The sequence below is a fragment of the Salvelinus alpinus genome, chromosome 4 (genome assembly GCF_045679555.1).
Source record: "Salvelinus alpinus chromosome 4, SLU_Salpinus.1, whole genome shotgun sequence".
NCBI lineage: Eukaryota > Metazoa > Chordata > Actinopteri > Salmoniformes > Salmonidae > Salvelinus > Salvelinus alpinus.
Genome location: NC_092089.1, coordinates 103,103,114 through 103,122,150, shown reverse-complemented (window position 1 = coordinate 103,122,150; position 19,037 = coordinate 103,103,114). Strand labels below are relative to the sequence as shown.

The window sequence follows — 19,037 nt, the reverse complement described above, 5'->3', positions numbered from 1 at the left end:
GATAGCTACTTGTTACCCCTCTCAATGTCCTTGGTGATAGCTACCTGTTACCACTCTCTCTGTCCTTGGTGATAGCTACTTGTTACCCCTCTCAATGTCCTTGGTGATAGCTACCTGTTACCACTCTCTCTGACCTTGGTGATAGCTACTTGTTACCACTCTCTCTGTCCTTGGTGATAGCTACTTGATACCACTCTCTCTGTCCTTGGTGATAGCTACCTGTTACCACTCTCCCTGTCCTTGGTGATAGCTACTTGTTACCACTATCTCTGTCCTTGGTGATAGCTACTTGTTACCCCTCTCAATGTCCTTGGTGATAGCTACCTGTTACCACTCTCCCTGTCCTTGGTGATAGCTACTTGTTACCACTATCTCTGTCCTTGGTGATAGCTACTTGTTACCCCTCTCAATGTCCTTGGTGATAGCTACCTGTTACCACTCTCCCTGTCCTTGGTGATAGCTACTTGTTACCCCTCTCAATGTCCTTGGTGATAGCTACCTGTTACCACTCTCTCTGTCCTTGGTGATAGCTACTTGTTACCACTCTCTCTGTCCTGTGTGATAGCTACCTGTTACCACTCTCCCTGTCCTTGGTGATAGCTACCTGTTACCACTCTCTCTGTCCTTGGTGATAGCTACTTGTTACCCCTCTCTCTGTCCTTGGTGATAGCTACCTGTTACCACTCTCCCTGTCCTTGGTGATAGCTACTTGTTACCACTCTCTCTGTCCTTGGTGATAGCTACCTGTTACCACTCTCCCTGTCCTTGGTGATAGCTACCTGTTACCACTCTCCCTGTCCTTGGTGATAGCTACTTGTTACCACTATCTCTGTCCTTGGTGATAGCTACTTGTTACCCCTCTCAATGTCCTTGGTGATAGCTACCTGTTACCACTCTCTCTGTCCTTGGTGATAGCTACTTGTTACCCCTCTCAATGTCCTTGGTGATAGCTACCTGTTACCACTCTCTCTGACCTTGGTGATAGCTACTTGTTACCACTCTCTCTGTCCTTGGTGATAGCTACTTGATACCACTCTCTCTGTCCTTGGTGATAGCTACCTGTTACCACTCTCCCTGTCCTTGGTGATAGCTACTTGTTACCACTATCTCTGTCCTTGGTGATAGCTACTTGTTACCCCTCTCAATGTCCTTGGTGATAGCTACTTGTTACCACTCTCTCTGTCCTTGGTGATAACTACCTGTTACCACTCTCTCTGTCCTTGGTGATAGCTACCTGTTACCACTCTCTCTGACCTTGGTGATAGCTACTTGTTACCACTCTCTCTGTCCTTGGTGATAGCTACTTGATACCACTCTCTCTGTCCTTGGTGATAGCTACCTGTTACCACTCTCCCTGTCCTTGGTGATAGCTACTTGTTACCACTATCTCTGTCCTTGGTGATAGCTACTTGTTACCCCTCTCAATGTCCTTGGTGATAGCTACCTGTTACCACTCTCTCTGTCCTTGGTGATAGCTACTTGTTACCCCTCTCAATGTCCTTGGTGATAGCTACCTGTTACCACTCTCTCTGACCTTGGTGATAGCTACTTGTTACCACTCTCTCTGTCCTTGGTGATAGCTACTTGATACCACTCTCTCTGTCCTTGGTGATAGCTACCTGTTACCACTCTCCCTGTCCTTGGTGATAGCTACTTGTTACCACTATCTCTGTCCTTGGTGATAGCTACTTGTTACCCCTCTCAATGTCCTTGGTGATAGCTACCTGTTACCACTCTCTCTGTCCTTGGTGATAGCTACTTGTTACCCCTCTCAATGTCCTTGGTGATAGCTACCTGTTACCACTCTCTCTGACCTTGGTGATAGCTACTTGTTACCACTCTCTCTGTCCTTGGTGATAGCTACTTGATACCACTCTCTCTGTCCTTGGTGATAGCTACCTGTTACCACTCTCCCTGTCCTTGGTGATAGCTACTTGTTACCACTATCTCTGTCCTTGGTGATAGCTACTTGTTACCCCTCTCAATGTCCTTGGTGATAGCTACTTGTTACCACTCTCTCTGTCCTTGGTGATAACTACCTGTTACCACTCTCTCTGTCCTTGGTGATAGCTACCTGTTACCACTCTCTCTGACCTTGGTGATAGCTACTTGTTACCACTCTCTCTGTCCTTGGTGATAGCTACTTGATACCACTCTCTCTGTCCTTGGTGATAGCTACCTGTTACCACTCTCCCTGTCCTTGGTGATAGCTACTTGTTACCACTATCTCTGTCCTTGGTGATAGCTACTTGTTACCCCTCTCAATGTCCTTGGTGATAGCTACCTGTTACCACTCTCTCTGTCCTTGGTGATAGCTACTTGTTACCCCTCTCAATGTCCTTGGTGATAGCTACCTGTTACCACTCTCTCTGACCTTGGTGATAGCTACTTGTTACCACTCTCTCTGTCCTTGGTGATAGCTACTTGATACCACTCTCTCTGTCCTTGGTGATAGCTACCTGTTACCACTCTCCCTGTCCTTGGTGATAGCTACTTGTTACCACTATCTCTGTCCTTGGTGATAGCTACTTGTTACCCCTCTCAATGTCCTTGGTGATAGCTACTTGTTACCACTCTCTCTGTCCTTGGTGATAACTACCTGTTACCACTCTCTCTGTCCTTGGTGATAGCTACCTGTTACCACTCTCTCTGACCTTGGTGATAGCTACTTGTTACCACTCTCTCTGTCCTTGGTGATAGCTACTTGATACCACTCTCTCTGTCCTTGGTGATAGCTACTTGTTACCACTCTCAATGTCCTTGGTGATAGCTACCTGTTACCACTCTCTCTGTCCTTGGTGATAGCTACCTGTTACCACTCTCTCTGTCCTTGGTGATAGCTACTTGATACCACTCTCTCTGTCCTTGGTGATAGCTACTTGTTACCACTCTCAATGTCCTTGGTGATAGCTACCTGTTACCACTCTCTCTGTCCTTGGTGATAGCTACTTGTTACCCCTCTCTCTGTCCTTGGTGATAGCTACTTGTTACCACTCTCTCTGTCCTTGGTGATAGCTACTTGTTACCCCTCTCTCTGTCCTTGGTGATAGCTACCTGTTACCACTCTCTCTGTCCTTGGTGATAGCTACTTGTTACCCCTCTCTCTGTCCTTGGTGATAGCTACCTGTTACCACTCTCCCTGTCCTTGGTGATAGCTACTTGTTACCCCTCTCTCTGTCCTTGGTGATAGCTACCTGTTACCACTCTCTCTGACCTTGGTGATAGCTACTTGTTACCCCTCTCTCTGTCCTTGGTGATAGCTACCTGTTACCACTCTCTCTGTCCTTGGTGATAGCTACCTGTTACCACTCTCCCTGTCCTTGGTGATAGCTACTTGTTACCCCTCTCTCTGTCCTTGGTGATAGCTACCTGTTACCACTCTCTCTGACCTTGGTGATAGCTACTTGTTACCCCTCTCTCTGTCCTTGGTGATAGCTACCTGTTACCACTCTCCCTGTCCTTGGTGATAGCTACTTGTTACCCCTCTCTCTGTCCTTGGTGATAGCTACCTGTTACCACTCTCTCTGACCTTGGTGATAGCTACTTGTTACCCCTCTCTCTGTCCTTGGTGATAGCTACCTGTTACCACTCTCCCTGTCCTTGGTGATAGCTACTTGTTACCCCTCTCTCTGTCCTTGGTGATAGCTACCTGTTACCACTCTCTCTGACCTTGGTGATAGCTACTTGTTACCCCTCTCTCTGTCCTTGGTGATAGCTACCTGTTACCACTCTCCTTGTCCTTGGTGATAGCTACCTGTTACCACTCTCTCTGTCCTTGGTGATAGCTACTTGATACCCCTCTCTCTGACCTTGGTGATAGCTACTTGTTACCCCTCTCTCTGACCTTGGTGATAGCTACCTGTTACCACTCTCCCTGTCCTTGGTGATAGCTACCTGTTACCACTCTCTCTGTCCTTGGTGATAGCTACTTGTTACCACTCTCTCTGTCCTTGGTGATAGCTACCTGTTACCACTCTCTCTGTCCTTGGTGATAGCTACTTGGTACCACTCTCTCTGTCCTTGGTGATAGCTACTTGTTACCCCTCTCTCTGTCCTTGGTGATAGCTACCTGTTACCACTCTCCCTGTCCTTGGTGATAGCTACCTGTTACCACTCTCCCTGTCCTTGGTGATAGCTACTTGTTACCACTATCTCTGTCCTTGGTGATAGCTACTTGTTACCCCTCTCAATGTCCTTGGTGATAGCTACCTGTTACCACTCTCCCTGTCCTTGGTGATAGCTACTTGTTACCCCTCTCAATGTCCTTGGTGATAGCTACCTGTTACCACTCTCTCTGTCCTTGGTGATAGCTACTTGTTACCACTCTCTCTGTCCTGTGTGATAGCTACCTGTTACCACTCTCCCTGTCCTTGGTGATAGCTACCTGTTACCACTCTCTCTGTCCTTGGTGATAGCTACTTGTTACCCCTCTCTCTGTCCTTGGTGATAGCTACCTGTTACCACTCTCCCTGTCCTTGGTGATAGCTACTTGTTACCACTCTCTCTGTCCTTGGTGATAGCTACCTGTTACCACTCTCCCTGTCCTTGGTGATAGCTACCTGTTACCACTCTCCCTGTCCTTGGTGATAGCTACTTGTTACCACTATCTCTGTCCTTGGTGATAGCTACTTGTTACCCCTCTCTCTGTCCTTGGTGATAGCTACTTGTTACCACTCTCTCTGTCCTTGGTGATAGCTACTTGTTACCCCTCTCTCTGTCCTTGGTGATAGCTACCTGTTACCACTCTCTCTGTCCTTGGTGATAGCTACTTGTTACCCCTCTCTCTGTCCTTGGTGATAGCTACCTGTTACCACTCTCCCTGTCCTTGGTGATAGCTACTTGTTACCCCTCTCTCTGTCCTTGGTGATAGCTACCTGTTACCACTCTCTCTGACCTTGGTGATAGCTACTTGTTACCCCTCTCTCTGTCCTTGGTGATAGCTACCTGTTACCACTCTCTCTGTCCTTGGTGATAGCTACCTGTTACCACTCTCCCTGTCCTTGGTGATAGCTACTTGTTACCCCTCTCTCTGTCCTTGGTGATAGCTACCTGTTACCACTCTCTCTGACCTTGGTGATAGCTACTTGTTACCCCTCTCTCTGTCCTTGGTGATAGCTACCTGTTACCACTCTCCCTGTCCTTGGTGATAGCTACTTGTTACCCCTCTCTCTGTCCTTGGTGATAGCTACCTGTTACCACTCTCTCTGACCTTGGTGATAGCTACTTGTTACCCCTCTCTCTGTCCTTGGTGATAGCTACCTGTTACCACTCTCCCTGTCCTTGGTGATAGCTACTTGTTACCCCTCTCTCTGTCCTTGGTGATAGCTACCTGTTACCACTCTCTCTGACCTTGGTGATAGCTACTTGTTACCCCTCTCTCTGTCCTTGGTGATAGCTACCTGTTACCACTCTCCTTGTCCTTGGTGATAGCTACCTGTTACCACTCTCTCTGTCCTTGGTGATAGCTACTTGATACCCCTCTCTCTGACCTTGGTGATAGCTACTTGTTACCCCTCTCTCTGACCTTGGTGATAGCTACCTGTTACCACTCTCCCTGTCCTTGGTGATAGCTACCTGTTACCACTCTCTCTGTCCTTGGTGATAGCTACTTGTTACCACTCTCTCTGTCCTTGGTGATAGCTACCTGTTACCACTCTCTCTGTCCTTGGTGATAGCTACTTGGTACCACTCTCTCTGTCCTTGGTGATAGCTACTTGTTACCCCTCTCTCTGTCCTTGGTGATAGCTACCTGTTACCACTCTCCCTGTCCTTGGTGATAGCTACTTGATACCCCTCTCTCTGACCTTGGTGATAGCTACTTGTTACCCCTCTCTCTGACCTTGGTGATAGCTACCTGTTACCACTCTCCCTGTCCTTGGTGATAGCTACCTGTTACCACTCTCTCTGTCCTTGGTGATAGCTACTTGTTACCACTCTCTCTGTCCTTGGTGATAGCTACCTGTTACCACTCTCTCTGTCCTTGGTGATAGCTACTTGGTACCACTCTCTCTGTCCTTGGTGATAGCTACTTGTTACCCCTCTCTCTGTCCTTGGTGATAGCTACCTGTTACCACTCTCCCTGTCCTTGGTGATAGCTACCTGTTACCACTCTCCCTGTCCTTGGTGATAGCTACTTGTTACCACTATCTCTGTCCTTGGTGATAGCTACTTGTTACCCCTCTCAATGTCCTTGGTGATAGCTACCTGTTACCACTCTCCCTGTCCTTGGTGATAGCTACTTGTTACCCCTCTCAATGTCCTTGGTGATAGCTACCTGTTACCACTCTCTCTGTCCTTGGTGATAGCTACTTGTTACCACTCTCTCTGTCCTGTGTGATAGCTACCTGTTACCACTCTCCCTGTCCTTGGTGATAGCTACCTGTTACCACTCTCTCTGTCCTTGGTGATAGCTACTTGTTACCCCTCTCTCTGTCCTTGGTGATAGCTACCTGTTACCACTCTCCCTGTCCTTGGTGATAGCTACTTGTTACCACTCTCTCTGTCCTTGGTGATAGCTACCTGTTACCACTCTCCCTGTCCTTGGTGATAGCTACCTGTTACCACTCTCCCTGTCCTTGGTGATAGCTACTTGTTACCACTATCTCTGTCCTTGGTGATAGCTACTTGTTACCCCTCTCAATGTCCTTGGGGATAGCTACCTGTTACCACTCTCCCTGTCCTTGGTGATAGCTACTTGTTACCCCTCTCAATGTCCTTGGTGATAGCTACCTGTTACCACTCTCTCTGTCCTTGGTGATAGCTACTTGTTACCCCTCTCTCTGTCCTTGGTGATAGCTACCTGTTACCCCTCTCTCTGTCCTTGGTGAATGTGATATGTGGTTGTCCCACCTACACTTACATTTGTCATTTAGCAGACACTGTTAACCAGAGTGACTGAGGGGATACATTTTCACACAGGACCTAGGCATTTTAAGAGTAATGCACTACTATAAGTGGCTCTAAATAAGAGCATCTGCTAAATGACTCATATGTAAATGTAACAGTTTGGGGCTACAGTACTTACATCTTTGAGTGTGATGATGTTGGGGTGCTGTGCGTATCTCATCAGAATCTCAATCTCCTCCGATGGATCCCTCTTACCCTTATCTATTATCTAGAAAGACAGACATTCAGGTGAGTATCTAGTTAGTACAGGTTAGGTTGGATACTTTGACTTGACTTCGGTTACATCATTTTTTTACCCCTTTTTCACCCTCATCACTGCAACTCCCCGGAGGGCTCAGGAGAGGCGAAGGTCGAGTCATGCATCCTCCGAAACATTACCCGCCAAACCACGCTCCTTAACATCCACCCGCTTAACCCGGAAGCAAGCTGCACCCATGTGTCGGAGGAAACACTGTTAAACTGACGACCGAAGTCAGGCGCCCGGCACGGCACAAGGCTAGAGCGCGGTGAGCCAAGTAAAGCCCCCCGACCGAACCCTCCCCTAACCCTCGACCGAACCCTCCCCTAACCCCCCCTAACCCTCGACCGAACCCTCCCCTAACCCTCCCCTAACCCCCCCTAACCCTCGACCTAACCCTCCTAACCCCCCCCTAACCCTCGACCCAACCTCCCCCTACCCTCCCCCAACCCTGGGGGGGGGGGGGTAGAAGCTGTTCAGCAGTCTAATGGCTTGGGGGTAGAAGCTGTTCAGCAGTCTAATGGCTTGGGGGTAGAAGCTGTATTTAGTAAAACACTTGTAATCAGAGATGTAATACATCCTTCTATAATAGTAACATCACTATAATGAAGGATGTACAGAGAATATGGGAAATAGTAGTGTTAACATAACATCAGTGTGTAGGTAACTAATGATGTGACCTTCACAGCGTAGTCCATAACAGACACTCTGTTAGTTACCTATATTAATGTGTATTATGATGTGACCTTCACAGCGTAGTCCATAACAGACACTCTGTTAGTTACCTATATTAATGTGTATTATGATGTGACCTTCACAGCGTAGTCCATAACAGACACTCTGTTAGTTACCTATATTAATGTGTATTATGATGTGACCTTCACAGCGTAGTCCATAACAGACACTCTGTTAGTTACCTATATTAATGTGTATTATGATGTGACCTTCACAGCGTAGTCCATAACAGACACTCTGTTAGTTACCTATATTAATGTGTATGATGTGACCTTCACAGCGTAGTCCATAACAGACATTCTGTTAGTTACCTATATTAATGTGTATTATGATGTGACCTTCACAGCGTAGTCCATAACAGACACTCTGTTAGTTACCTATATTAATGTGTATTATGATGTGACCTTCACAGCGTAGTCCATAACAGACACTCTGTTAGTTACCTATATTAATGTGTATTATGATGTGACCTTCACAGCGTAGTCCATAACAGACACTCTGTTAGTTACCTATATTAATGTGTATTATGATGTGACCTTCACAGCGTAGTCCATAACAGACACTCTGTTAGTTACCTATATTAATGTGTATTATGATCTTACCTTCACAGCGTAGTCCATAACAGACACTCTGTGTACACAGCGTTTACAGATAGAATACGATCCAACTCCAATATCCTCCTGAAGCTCATACAGGTCTGAGAACTGGGCTGATCCACCATGTATCTAGACAGAGAGACAGAGAGACAGAGACAGAGAGAGAGACAGAGACAGAGAGAGAGAGAGAGAGAGAGAGACAGAGAGAGAGAGAGAGAGAGAGAGAGAGAGAGACATAGAGAGAGAGAGACAGACAGACAGGGAGAGAGAGAGACAGACAGACAGGGAGAGAGAGAGACAGACAGACAGGGAGAGAGAAACAGACAGACAGGGAGAGAGAAACAGACAGACAGGGAGAGAGAAACAGACAGACAGGGAGAGAGAAACAGACAGACAGGGAGAGAGACAGAGACAGGGAGAGAGACAGACAGACAGGGAGAGACAGACAGTGAGTGAGATATAAAATGGCATCAAAAGGCACATGAAATTCTACATACCAATTAGGATCTGGCTAAAAATACTTGAATCAGTTACAGAACCCATTGCCCTTTATGGATGTGAGGTCTGGGGTACACTCACCAACCAAGAATTCACAAAATGGGACAAACACCAAAATATTCTCTGTGTACAACGTAAAACACCAAATAATGCATGCAGTGCAGAATTAGGCCGATACCCACTAATTATCAGAATCTAGAAAAGAGACGTTAAATTCCACAACAACCTAAAAAGAAGCGATTCCCAAACCTTCCACAACAAAGCTATCGCCTACAGAGAGATGAACCTGCAGAAGAGTCCCCTAAGCAAGCTGGTCCTGGGGCTCTGTTCACAAACACAAACAGACCCCACAGAGCCACAGGACAGCAACACAACTAGAACCAACCAAATCATGAGAAAACAAAAAGATAATTACTTGACACATTGGAAAGAATTAACAAAATAAACAGAGCAAACCAGAATGGTATTTGGCCCTAAACAGAGAGTACACAGTGGCAGAATACCTGACCACTGTGACTGACCCAAACTTAAGGAAAACTTTGACTGTGTACAGACTCAGTGAGCATAGCCTTGCTATTGAGAAAGGCCACCGTAGGCAGACATGGCTCTCAAGAGAAGACAGGCTATGTGCACACTGCCCACAAAACGAAGTGGAAACTGAGCTACACTTCCTAACCTCCTGCCAACCTCCTGCCTAACATCCTTCCAGACCTCCTGCCTAACATCCTTCCTAACCTCCTGCCTAACATCCTTCCTAACCTCCTGCCAACCTCCTGCCTAACATCCTTCCTAACCTCCTGCCTAACATCCTTCCTAACCTCCTGCCTAACATCCTTCCTAACCTCCTGCCTAACATCCTTCCTAACCTCCTGCTAAACATCCTTCCTAACCTCCTGCTAAACATCCTTCCTAACCTCCTGCCAAAACCTCCTGCCTAACATCCTTCCTAACATCCTGCCAACCTCCTTCCTAACCTCCTTCCTAACCTCCTGCCAACCTCCTGCCAACCTCCTGCCAACCTCCTGCCAACCTCCTGCCAACCTCCTGCCAACCTCCTGCCAAACATCCTTCCTAACCTCCTGCCAACCTCCTGCCAACCTCCTGCCAACCTCCTGCCAACCTCCTGCCAACCTCCTGCCTAACATCCTGCCTAACATCCTTCCAGAGACACATATTTCCCTCACATTACACAGACTCACAAAGAATTCGAAAACAAAACCAATCTTGATAAACTCCCTTATCTATTGTGTGAAATACCACAGTGTGACATCACAGCAGCAATATTTGTGACCTGTTGCCACAAGAAAAGGTCAAGTGAAGAACAAACATCATTGTAAATAAAACCCATATTAATGCTTATTTATTTTCCTTTTTGCAATTTAACCATTTGCACATTATATGACATTTGAAATGTCTTTATTCTTTTGGAACTTTTATGAGGGTAATGTTTACTGTGCATTTGTATTGTTCATTTCACTTTTGTTTATTATCCATTTCACTTGATTTGGCAATGTTAACATAGGTTTCCCATGCCAATAAAGCCCTTAAATTTTATAGAAAAATTGAGAGAGATAGAGAGCAAGAGAGAGATAGCAAGAGACCGAGAGAGACCGAGAGGGAGACACCGAGAGGGAGACCCCGAGAGCGAGAGACATTATAATTAAGAATTTGTTCTTAAATTGACCTGTCTGGTACAATAAATAAAAACATTTTTAAAAAGAGTCGAGAGAGAAAGCGGTAACAATGTAATATAACAAATCACAAGTTACCTAATATGGAATAATGTGTACCTACACTGTACCAATATCATGTCAAATAAGGTAGTTATCCTCTACGGGATCGGCACATTTGGGCAGTCTTGATACAACATTTTGAACAGAAATACAATGGTTCATTGAATTAGTCTAAAACTTTGTACATACACTGCTGCCATCTAGTGGCCAAAATGTAAATTACGTCTAACCTGGAATAGTACATTATGGCCTTTCTATTGCATTTCAAAGATGGGACCAAAAATACATTTAAAAAATAGTTTTTTTCTTTGTATTATCTTTTACCAGATCTAATGTGTTATATTCTCCTACATTAATTTTACATTTTCACAAACTTCAAAGTGTTTTCGATCCTTGCTTCAGGTCCTGAGCTACAGGCAGTTAGATTTGGGTATGTCATTTTAGGCGAAAAATTTAAAAAAGGGTCCGATCCTTAAATGAAGTAGTAGGTAGTTTAGTGTTAGCACACAGTTCGGGAAACTACCAGGATACACTTCTACACTCCATCCCCCAGGTGGCAGCACTAACAGAGTCAGGGGAACATGTATTAAAGCAGTGGGGAACTGTGTGTGTGTGTCTGTGCGTCTGTACCTGTACTATAGGTAGGATGCTGAGTAGAGGAGAGCCCTTGTCATCCAGAGAGGCTGGAGCCACGAAGCTGAACCCTTTAAACAGCTGATGGGCATTGGCACTGGGAGGAATACCTGGGGAGTCTACACACATCCAAGCACAAACACACACCCAGACCCACACACACCGACAACCACCCACCCACCCAGACATCCAACCACCCATAGACACCCACACACACACCCAGACATCCAACCACCCATAGACACCCACACACCCACCCAGACATCCAACCACCCATAGACACCCACACACACACCCAGACATCCAACCACCCATAGACACCCACACACCCAGACATCCAACCACCCATAGACACACACACACACACCCAGACATCCAACCACCCATAGACACCCACACACACACCCAGACATCCAACCACCCATAGACACCCACACACACACCCAGACATCCAACCACCCATAGACACCCACACACACACCCAGACATCCAACCACCCATAGACACCCACACACACACCCAGACATCCAACCACCCATAGACACCCACACACACACACCCAGACATCCAACCACCCACCCATACACACACCCAGACAACCACCCACACACACAGACAACCACCCACACACACCCACACGAGATGTGTGTTAGCAATAGAAGGAACACCAGTAGAATCTAGACTGTGACCCTAACACTCATGTACCTTTGGGTGTTTTAGCGGTGAACTCTGGGTCGAAGCAGAACGTGTCGTCAGGCTTCCCTGCTGCTGGTTTGAACGGAGGCTGGAGCTCTGTCCTGTATAGCTTCTATGGAGGGAGGGAGGGTTAAGCTGAGATATTCATATGTCGTTTCCGTTCCAAGTCATAATGAACAGTGTAGAGACAGAAAGAGAGACAGACAGAGACAGAAAGAGAGACAGAAAGAGAGACAGACAGAAAGAGAGACAGACAGAAAGAGAGAGACACAGACATTCCCGGTGGGTCAGAAGTTTACATACACTCTATTAGTATTTGGTAGCATTGCCTTCAAATTGCTTAACTTGGGTCAAACATTTTGGGAAACCTTCCACCAGCTTCCCACAATAAGTTGGGTGAATTGTGGCCCATTCCTCCTGACAGAGCTGGTGTAACTGAGTCAGGTTTGTAGGCCTCCTTGCTTGCACACACTTGTTCAGTTCTACCCACAACTGTTCTATAGGATTGAGGTCAGGGCTTTGTGTTGGCCACTCCAATACCTTGACTTTGTTGCCTTTAAGCCATTTTGTCACAACTTTGGAAGTATGCTTGGGGTCATTGTCCATTTGGAAGACCCATTTGCGACCAAGCTTGAACTTCCTGAATGATATCTTGAGATGTTGCTTCAGTATATCCACATAATTTTCCTGCCTCATGATGTCATCTATTTTGTGAAGTGCACCAGTCCCTCCTGCAGCAAAGCACCCCCACAACATGATGCTGCCACCCCCGTGCTTCACGGTTGGGATGGTGTTCTTCGGCTTGCAAGCCTTCCCCTTTTTCCTCAAAACATAACGATGGTCATTATGGCCAAACAGTTATACTTTTGTTTCATCAGACCAGAGGACATTTCTACAAAAAGTACGATCTTTGTCCACATGTGCAGTTGCAAACCACAGTCTGGCTTTTTTATGGCGGTTTTGGAGCAGTGGCTTCTTCCTTGCTGTCAATATAGGACTCGTTTTACTGTGGATATACAGTGGGGAGAACAAGTATTTGATACACTGCCGATTTTGCAGGTTTTCCTACTTACAAAGCATGTAGAGGTCTGTAATTTTTATCATAGGTACACTTCAACTGTGAGAGACGGAATCTAAAACAAAAATCCAGAAAATCACATTGTATGATTTTTAAGTAATTAATTAGCATTTTATTGCATGACATAAGTATTTGATCACCTACCAACCAGTAAGAATTCCGGCTCTCACAGACCTGTTAGTTTTTCTTTAAGAAGCCCTCCTGCTCTCCACTCATTACCTGTATTAACTGCACCTGTTTGAACTCGTTACCTGTATAAAAGACACCTGTCCACACACTCAATCAAACATACTCCAACCTCTCCATGGCCAAGACCAGAGAGCTGTGTAAGGACATCAGGGATAAAATTGTAGACCTGCACAAGGCTGGGATGGGCTACAGGACAATAGGCAAGCAGCTTGGTAAGAAGGCAACAACTGTTGGCGCAATTATTAGAAAATGGAAGAAGTTCAAGATGACGGTCAATCACCCTCGGTCTGGGGCTCCATGCAAGATCTCACCTCGTGGGGCATCAATGATCATGAGGAATGTGAGGGATCAGCCCAGAACTACACGGCAGGACCTGGTCAATGACCTGAAGAGAGCTGGGACCACAGTCTCAAAGAAAACCATTAGTAACACACTACGCCATCATGGATTAAAATCCTGCAGCGCACGCAAGGTCCCCCTGCTCAAGCCAGCGCATGTCCAGGCCCGTCTGAAGTTTGCCAATGACCATCTGGATGATCCAGAGGAGGAATGGGAGAAGGTCATGTGGTCTGATGAGACAAAAATAGAGCTTTTTGGTCTAAACTCCACTCGCCGTGTTTGGAGGAAGAAGAAGGATGAGTACAACCCCAAGAACACCATCCCAACCGTGAAGCATGGAGGTGGAAACATCATTCTTTGGGGATGCCTTTCTGCAATGGGGACAGGACGACTGCACCGTATTGAGGGGAGGATGGATGGGGCCATGTATTGCGAGATCTTGGCCAACAACCTCCTTCCCTCAGTAAGAGCATTGAAGATGGGTCGTGGCTGGGTCTTCCAGCATGACAACGACCCAAAACACACAGCCAGGGCAACTAAGTAGTGGCTCCGTAAGAAGCATCTCAAGGTCCTGGAGTGGCCTAGCCAGTCTCCAGACCTGAACCCAATAGAAAATCTTTGGAGGGAGCTGAAAGTCCGTATTGCCCAGCGACAGCCCCGAAACCTGAAGGATCTGGAGAAGGTCTGTATGGAGGAGTGGGCCAAAATCCCTGCTGCAGTGTGTGCAAACCTGGTCAAGAACTACAGGAAACGTATGATCTCTGTAATTGCAAACAAAGGTTTCTGTACCAAATATTAAGTTCTGCTTTTCTGATGTATCAAATACTTATGTCATGCAATAAAATGCAAATTAATTACTTAAAAATCATACAATGTGATTTTCTGGATTTTTGTTTTAGATTCCGTCTCTCACAGTTGAAGTGTACCTATGATAAAAATTACAGACCTCTACATGCTTTGTAAGTAGGAAAACCTGCATAATCGGCAGTGTATCAAATACTTGTTCTCCCCACTGTAGATACTGTTGTACCTGTTTCCTCCAGCATCTTCACAAGATCCTTTGCTGTTGTTCTAAGGTTAACTACCTTTTTATTTGGGCATTTTTATTGTTCAGAAATGTGGTGGGTACTCTCTTCGTTCGCTAGACTTTATCCTGCTAATTGTTCCAAATGTCCGAACTGAATTTGGTAAAAGGTCTTTTATGTACTCAGCGCCATCGTCTTGGAACACCTTACAAAATACTTTTAAACTGGAAGAACTTGTCCCGATTGGTGTTTTTAAATCACTGATGAAGGATTTTGAGGCTGATTCCCTGACCTGTCAATGTTTTTAATTTGCTGTTTTTGATTTTGTTATACTCTTGAGAATTCAATGGTTTTTACTAGATTACTTGTAGTTTTTCATGTTGTCTGTCTGTAATTTTTGTAATGACTTGGTGCTGCCTATCTTGGCCAGGACGCTCTTGAAAAAGAGATTTTAAATCTCAATGAGCCCTTCCTGGTTAAATAAATAAATAAATAAAATCTGGGATTGATTTGCACTTTTCACACCAAAGTACGTTCATCTCTAGGAGACAGAACGCGTCTCCTTCCTGAGCGGTATGACAGCTGCGTGGTCCCATGGTGTTTATACTTGCGTACTATTGTTTGTACAGATGAACGTGGTACCTTCAGGTGTTTGGAAATTGCTCCCAAGGATGAACCAGACTTGTGGAGGTCTACAATATGTTTTCTGAGGTCTCGGCTGATTTCATTTGATTTTCACATGATGTCAAGCAAAGAGGCACTGAGTTTGAAGGTAGGCCTTGAAATACATCCACAGGTACACCTCCAATTGACTAAAATGATGTCATTTAGCAGAAGCTTCTAAAGCCATGACATAACTTTCTGGAATTTTCCAAGCTGTTTAAAGGCACAGTCAACTTTGTGCATGTGAACTTCTGACCCACTGGAATTGTGATACAGTGAATTATAAGTGAAATAATCTGTCTGTAAACAATTATTGGAAATATTACTTGTCATGCACAAAGTAGATGTCCTAAACGACTTGCCAAAACTATAGTTTGTTAACAAGAAATGTGTGGAGTGGTTGAAAAACGAGTTTTAATGACTCCAACCTAAGTGTATGTAAACTTACGACTTCAACTGTACATGATCAAATACAAATCTTAGAATCAACTATTAAAGACGACAAGAACACACTGGATTCTCCAATTACATTGAATGAACTATAGGACAAAATATAAACCCTCCAACCCAAAAAGGCCTGTGGTGTTGATGGAATCCTATATGAAATTCTAATATATTTTATACACTGCTCAAAAAAAATAAAGGGAACACTAAAATAACACATCCTAGATCTGAATGAAAAAAAATAAAAAAATAAAGGGAACACTTAAACAACACAATGTAACTCCAAGTCAATCACACTTCTGTGAAATCAAACTGTCCACTTAGGAAGCAACACTGATTGACAATAAATTTCACATGCTGTTGTGCAAATGAATAGACAACAGGTGGAAATTATAGGCAATTAGCAAGACACCCCCAATAAAGGAGTGGTTCTGCAGGTGGTGACCACAGACCAATTCTCAGTTCCTATGCTTCCTGGCTGATGTTTTGGTCACTTTTGAATGCTGGCGGTGCTTTCACTCTAGTGGTAGCATGAGACGGAGTCTACAACCCACACAAGTGGCTCAGGTAGTGCAGCTCATCCAGGATGGCACATCAATGCGAGCTGTGGCATGAAGGTTTACTGTGTCTGTCAGCGTAGTGTCCAGAGCATGGAGGCGCTACCAGGAGACACCCCAGTACATCAGGAGACGTGGAGGAGGCCGTAGGAGGGCAACAACCCAGCAGCAGGACCGCTACCTCCGCCTTTGTGCAAGGAGGAGCACTGCCAGAGCCCTGCAAAATGACCTCCAGCAGGCCACAAATGTGCATGTGTCTGCTCAAACAGTCAGAAACAGACTCCATGAGGGTGGTATGAGGGCCCGACGTCCACAGGTGGGGGTTGTGCTTACAGCCCAACACCGTGCAGGACGTTTGGCATTTGCCAGAGAACACCAAGATTGGCAAATTCGCCACTGGCGCCCTGTGCTCTTCACAGATGAAAGCAGGTTCACACTGAGCACATGTGACAGACGTGACAGAGTCTGGAGACGCCGTGGAGAACGTTCTGCTGCCTGCAACATCCTCCAGCATGACCGGTTTGGCGGTGGGTCAGTCATGGTGTGGGGTGGTATTTCTTTGGGGGGCCGCACAGCCCTCCATGTGCTCGCCAGAGGTAACCTGACTGCCATTAGGTACCGAGATGAGATCCTCAGACCCCTTGTGAGACCATATGCTGGTGCGGTTGGCCCTGGGTTCCTCCTAATGCAAGACAATGCTAGACCTCATGTGGCTGGAGTGTGTCAGCAGTTCCTGCAAGAGGAAGGCATTGATGCTATGGACTGGCCCTCCCGTTCCCCAGACCTGAATCCAATTGAGCACATCTGGGACATCATGTCTCGCTCCATCCACCAACGCCACGTTGCACCACAGACTGTCCAGGAGTTGGCGGATGCTTTAGTCCAGGTCTGGGAGGAGATCCCTCAGGAGACCATCCTCCACCTCATCAGGAGGCATGCCCAGGCGTTGTAGGGAGGTCATACAGGCACGTGGAGGCCACACACACACTACTGAGCCTCATTTTGACTTGTTTTAAGGACATTACATCAAAGTTGGATCAGCCTGTAGTGTGGTTTTCCACTTTAATTTTGAGTGTGACTCCAAATCCAGACCTCCATGGGTTGATACATTTGATTTCCATTGATAATTTTTGTGTGATTTTGTTGTCAGCACATTCAACTATGTAAAGAAAAAAGTATTTAATAAGAATATTTAATTCATTCAGATCTAGGATGGGTTATTTTAGTGTTCCCTTTATATTTTTGAGCAGTGTACATATTCCATCAAGACACTGTTGCCCTAGAGCACACAAAAAACTATACATACTTCTGCCACGTTTTTTTTTCTCCCATGTTTTGGTAGCTTTCCCCAGATCTATGCCTCGACAAAATCCTGTCTCAGAGCTCTACGAACAATTCCTCATGGCTTGGTTTTTAGACAGATGTGTGCCTTTCAAAATCATTTATAATCACTTGAATTTACCACAGGTGGACTCCAATCAAGTTGTAGAAACATCTCAAGGATGATCAATGGAAACAGGATGCAACTGACCTCAATTTCGAATCTCATAGCAAAGGGTTTGAATATTTATGTAAATGAGGTATTTCTGTGTTTTATTTTTAATAAATGTGCAAAAATGTCTAAAAACCTGTTTTCGCTTAGTCATTATGTGTAGATTGCAAAAGATAGAAAATATTTTTTTTTAGAATAAGGCTGTAACGTAACAAAATGTGGAAAAGGTCAAGGGGTCTGAATACTTTCCGAAGGCACTGTACCCTAAATAAGAAGGGCAAAAGGAACATAACATTTGATATCCCAATTAGTATCTGGCTAAAAACCTGTTGTAAATCACACTCTATGGTTGTGAGGGCTGGGGTCCACTCACCAACCAAGAATTCACAAAATGGGAGAAACACCCAACTGAGACTTTGCAGAATTCTGCAGAAATATACATTGTGTGCAACGCAAACCCCAAAAATGTATGTAGAACAAAATGAGGACATCTGCTAATTATACTCTACAGACCAATCCTAAGTAAGCCAACAGTCTGTTAGGTGGGAATGGGATGCATTGTGTGTGTGTGTGTGTGTGTGTGTGTGTGTGTGTGTGTGTGTGTGTGTGAGAGAGAGAGAGAGAGAGAGAGAGAGACTTACGTTCCAGTCGATCGATGAGAAGAAGGCGTGACGTTTGATCTCCTCCACCCCGTCGGCCCCAGCCCCTACACAGATACAGAGCACTGTCAGTAACACACACACACACCCTAACAGCAAGACAACGGTCAGTAACACACACCCCTACAGCGAGACAACCGTCAGTAACACACACACACACACACACCCTAACAGCAAGACAATGGTCAGTAACACACACACACCCTAACAGCAAGACAACGGTCAGTAACACACACACACACACACCCCTACAGCGAGACAACCGTCAGTAACACACACACACACTCTAACAGCGAGACAACCGTCAGTAACACACACACACCCTAACAGCAAGACAACGGTCAGTAACACACACACACACACACCCCTACAGCGAGACAACCGTCAGTAACACACACACACACTCTAACAGCGAGACAACCGTCAGTAACACACACACACCCTAACAGCAAGACAACCGTCAGTAACACACACACACACACACACCCCTACAGCGAGACAACCGTCAGTAACACACACACACACCCCTACAGCGAGACAACCGTCAGTAACACAC

At 45.6% G+C, this 19,037-nt stretch overlaps 1 protein-coding gene across 3 annotated transcripts in view; it reads right to left on the bottom strand.

Annotated features, from left to right (window-relative positions):
- Positions 1-19,037, bottom strand: part of rps6kal (ribosomal protein S6 kinase a, like) — a 125,827-nt gene that overhangs the window by 75,403 nt on the left and 31,387 nt on the right. For all 3 annotated transcript variants that reach the window (XM_071399847.1, XM_071399846.1, XM_071399844.1), the window contains 5 exons: positions 18,464-18,528; positions 12,045-12,147; positions 11,337-11,458; positions 8,482-8,604; positions 7,025-7,114 (listed from right to left, as the gene is read on the bottom strand). In XM_071399847.1, coding sequence (XP_071255948.1) covers positions 7,025-7,114; positions 8,482-8,604; positions 11,337-11,458; positions 12,045-12,147; positions 18,464-18,528 — 503 coding nt within the window. The remainder of the gene's footprint in view (positions 1-7,024; positions 7,115-8,481; positions 8,605-11,336; positions 11,459-12,044; positions 12,148-18,463; positions 18,529-19,037) is intronic.